Source organism: Aplysia californica, unplaced genomic scaffold (assembly GCF_000002075.1).
Source record: "Aplysia californica isolate F4 #8 unplaced genomic scaffold, AplCal3.0 scaffold00618, whole genome shotgun sequence".
In the NCBI taxonomy this organism is placed as follows: Eukaryota; Metazoa; Mollusca; class Gastropoda; order Aplysiida; family Aplysiidae; genus Aplysia; species Aplysia californica.
In genome coordinates this window covers 161,683-165,906 of record NW_004797888.1, presented here as the reverse complement: position 1 = coordinate 165,906, position 4,224 = coordinate 161,683, and the positions used below count along the sequence as shown (strand labels likewise).

The 4,224-nt window shown below is 37.4% G+C and overlaps 1 protein-coding gene across 2 annotated transcripts in view; it reads right to left on the bottom strand.

The window, feature by feature from the left end:
* The window catches only part of LOC101848842 (intraflagellar transport protein 172 homolog), a 51,994-nt gene that overhangs the window by 46,035 nt on the left and 1,735 nt on the right, over positions 1–4,224 (bottom strand). For both annotated transcript variants that reach the window (XM_013087663.2, XM_005107641.2), the window contains exons 2-5: positions 2,267–2,410; positions 1,764–1,876; positions 794–899; positions 163–242 (exon numbers count right to left, since the gene is read on the bottom strand). In XM_013087663.2, coding sequence (XP_012943117.1) covers positions 163–242; positions 794–899; positions 1,764–1,876; positions 2,267–2,410 — 443 coding nt within the window. The remainder of the gene's footprint in view (positions 1–162; positions 243–793; positions 900–1,763; positions 1,877–2,266; positions 2,411–4,224) is intronic.

Here is a 4,224-nt window from a genome sequence, read left to right as displayed (position 1 = left end):
ACAGACAGAGAGAGAGATAGAGAGAGAGAGAGATAGAGAGACAGAGAGAGAGAGAGACAGATAGACTGAGACAGACAGACAAAGAAAAAGGGAGGGGGCATATTGTTGTGACAGACTACCAGCTGTGTGCTATAATAAGACAGTGTAGATTGTTGCACTTACTTGCACGCCAGGGAGACGACATAGGACTCTGTGGCATAGATAGTGGTTGACTTGTTGGTCCTGGTGTTTGCAGAACGCACCTACACATACACACACAAACACACATGTTCAATCAAGTTATAAAAGTATATGAAAGATAAAGTCACAGGGTGAACATTTTGCTTTCTCCATGAAACAAATTTTAAAGAGAGAAACATTTAAGATGTCCTGATTATGTCTATATAGCAAAGCATTTAACTCACTCCCAATTACACAACAAGCAATTATATAGCAAAATGCAATCCTCAAAGGCTTTATAAAATACAATGTGTTGTATAGCGATTTGCTCTCGTACGTCAAAACTAAACAAACATTACACGTCTATCAAATCTTAACTTGTGTGAAATTCATACGTTATAACATTTTCTCAAAGGGATTTGTGGTTGATGAGTTAAAAAATGGTTTTAAGTTTCTGCTGATGTTACACTGCCTTTATTTCAACTTTAAGTTGCTTCTCATAAAAGAAAACACGGCTTGTTAGAGTGAAAGCCATTTATAAGATTAAAAAGGATCTTTCTTCAAAGCACACAGTTATATCTACATATCAATAACTTCTGTACAATATTTTACATCAATCACCGCAGTGACTTACCTTTCCATCAGCCAGACCATAGACAATGGGTTGGTCTGGTGGCCAAACTAGGCAAGTGACCGCACTTTGCTGCACAAATTTATTGCAGATCACCTTCTTCTCGGACCTGATGAAAAGGAAAAATAACAGTCCATCAAAGAACCAACAGTTTTCTAAAAAAGGGAATACTCATATGTAGAGAACCAAAGGACTATATTGGCAGGTGTAAGTACCATTCGAGTCAGTATCTTCTGATTCACACAAAATTATTGTGAACAAGACATCAGAGACTCATAAAAATTTTCATTAAACAGTGATTTTTTCCCCTTAACACATGGGTCTTTTCCTTCACAGATCACAACACACAGAGGATAACACACAGAGGATAACACACAGAGGATAACACACAGAGGATAACACACAGATCACAACACACAGAGGATAACCTCGTAGTTGTTCTTCACTACTTATAGACAGTTCTGTACTTTGCTTGTTGTCCTGTCCTGGCTTCTAAAGGAATAATGTATTTCATCACCATATCCCAGCTCCTATTTTGCAAACCCTGTACATTTTCATTTTTTAAAATTCAACCAAAAGTAGGTAGTCCAGGGAAGCTCTTTTGAACCACCACTGGAAGAGACATGACCAATCAGAGCAATAGACAAAAGTTTTATTGTTTAAACACTGTTGCTCTCTCATACTCTAAGAATAGATAGTGCTCAAAAGAGATGGGGTGGGGGGGGGGGGGTCTACTAGAGCACAGGGAGGGATAATAAAGGCATACAATGCATAATATAAATAGTTTTTATTTTGCAGATTTTCAGTTATTGTAGGATGTTCTGAAACATAACCCAATGATATCCAAGAAAATTACTGCATTGGCACTACAAATTGTGTGTCATGACAATACAATAAGCAAAATACAATACAGGTATGAAGGGCAGCATGTCATGATTGATCTTCTGAGGACCACATCCCCAGTGTCACTCACCAGTCATCTCCGATTTTGTAGACATAGATAATGTTGTCAGTCTGTCCCACGGCAATTTTGGTGGAATCACTGGAGAAGGCCAGGCCTTTGACTGTGTAGCTTTTTTTCCCATACTGTGAATGGAGAAGCAAACAAGAAAGGAAGAATTACTCAGAGTGTACTTACTTTTGCAACATGGATATGACAGTTGCTCATAGCTCTCTTTCAAATAGCACCATCGCTACACACTACAAACAAACGAATTGATTCCAACATTTTTAAGCAATCAACAGGAGACATACATATTCAAATCAATGATCCTCAAAACTTTCAGTAACCTGTCTAAGTCTTAGAAACGTAATCTTGAAATAAACAGTTACAAAAAAAATTGAAACAAAGTACAAACACTGCCTCTCTGTTCTCCAATCATAAAGAGTGACCAGCCCCCCCCCCCCCCCCCCCCCACACACACACACACAAACACACACATTAACCAACAAACTTACACAAACACTTATACAAACCTTGGAATCTGCTGGCTTGAGTGAAAACTTGTCTCGTTTTTCTCCTTGTTCATCAAACAGTACAATGACCCTGTCAGAGGTGCACACTGCCAACTTATGATTGTTTGGTGAAAATGCGATTGCACAAATCTTTGCTGCTCCATCCTGAAAATCATTTACAATGAAATCATTAAAAAGAAGCTATGTCATGGATCAAAGGTCAAGGAAGACTCTTGGGAAGGGGGCAGATAAATACATCACAACATAGAAGATCATCTCTTCAATATAGGAAGGGACGGAGGAAAAGCATGAGGTACACACATTAAATTGAGACTTTTAAAGTCAAAATCACCATTTATTACGTACGCTTCAATGTAAAATCTCATCAGTAGGCCTAACTATTTGATCTGATATGAACATTAAGTTGATCTGATATGAACATTTATAGACAAGGAGTATTTATCCTACATTGGAATTTCCATATCAAATGACTAGAAAGAAAGCTGAAACATCAAACATTTAAACTTTGACAAATCTAATTTCACAGAATACACATTTTATACTATTAATGACAGGAACAACGTTTTCCGTTCACAGAAAATCAAATATTTCAAAATCTTCTTCTTCTTCTTCTTCTTCTCAATCACATTATAATCACACTTGAAGTCCGGTCTCTTTCATCTAGGCCATCCTGCTCAGTTCATCTGTCCACCTGAACAGCTTCTCTTGTAGAGTTAATTGGGTTGGCATGTCAAGGTTATATTGATATCATACAAAGAGCAGGGGAAATATTTGAACTCCGAGAGCTTTCATTCATCTGTCTCTATATCTGTCTAACTCATGATGCACTACTTGAAATCAACAACCTTTAATTCAGCCTATGATAAGCTGAGCATTGATCAGAAAAGCGAAATTAAAATAAAAACAAGTCCAAAAAATTTTGGGCTGGATTTAACTTGGTGGACCCACCGTGCTTACATTATAATATATGATACGCACAGATAACAACAGTGGGGAGTTTCACCCTCTGGCAACAATAATAATAAAAAAATACACACATAAATGCAAACAATGAGAAAAGAGAAGTGGACCAGGAACATTGATAGTTGGTATGGCATTTGCACAGGGTTCGTTTGGGGTTGGGTCCATAAAGTTCACAATCTTACCAAATATTGTTTCAGTTAATGTGTATCATGTACCTGTTTAGGATAAAATTGGTAAAAATAAGGGTTACTAAGACTTACAATTACTGCTTTGAGCAATGTGTAAGTAAGCCTACCCTCCTATGCTATAAAATTAAAAGACAATTAAAAAACTCTCAACTGTAAATAATAATATGGCCAGCTCTATTTCTCCGAACGTTCGGGAAAATAAACATGAACTTTATTTCAGTCTCCGAAAGGCGTGGAGGGATTTTTTTTTACATGGAGGATTTTAGTTTTTGCTGGGTGACTATATATGCAAAATAGGTTAGATCTACCGCCAAGGTCGAACAGTCTTGTTTTCTTGCAGTACCTTTCGAAGGTATTTTCAAATGAAGTATAGTTCGGGAAAGTTGCCCCAACCACAACTGAGGTGTATCTGAATATTCAGACATTTAAAAATGGGAGTGTATACAGACCCGGTAACCAGGAACAAAGTCACGAAGTATACAGACCCAGTAGGGGAAATCTTCTGTGATTTCGGAAAGGTGGCTCAGAGTAGAACCAGAGAAAGTAAATTATAGACTTAGGTTCTTCTAGACCATAAGATCTATGGGCTAGGTTAAGATCTAGACAGACAGACCTAAATCATAGATCTAGTTTTGAGGCCTAGATATATCTAGATGAAGATTGCGGATGTCTTTTCGATGAACGATCAACGTTCCTCCGTTTTGGAGTTGAAGGAATCAATAAGATAATTTGAAGAAAAGAATAACGTCATAATTTCAATCGAGCAGTCACCCTCCTTATTTCTCAGTCTCTCTCCCCTCTATTTCT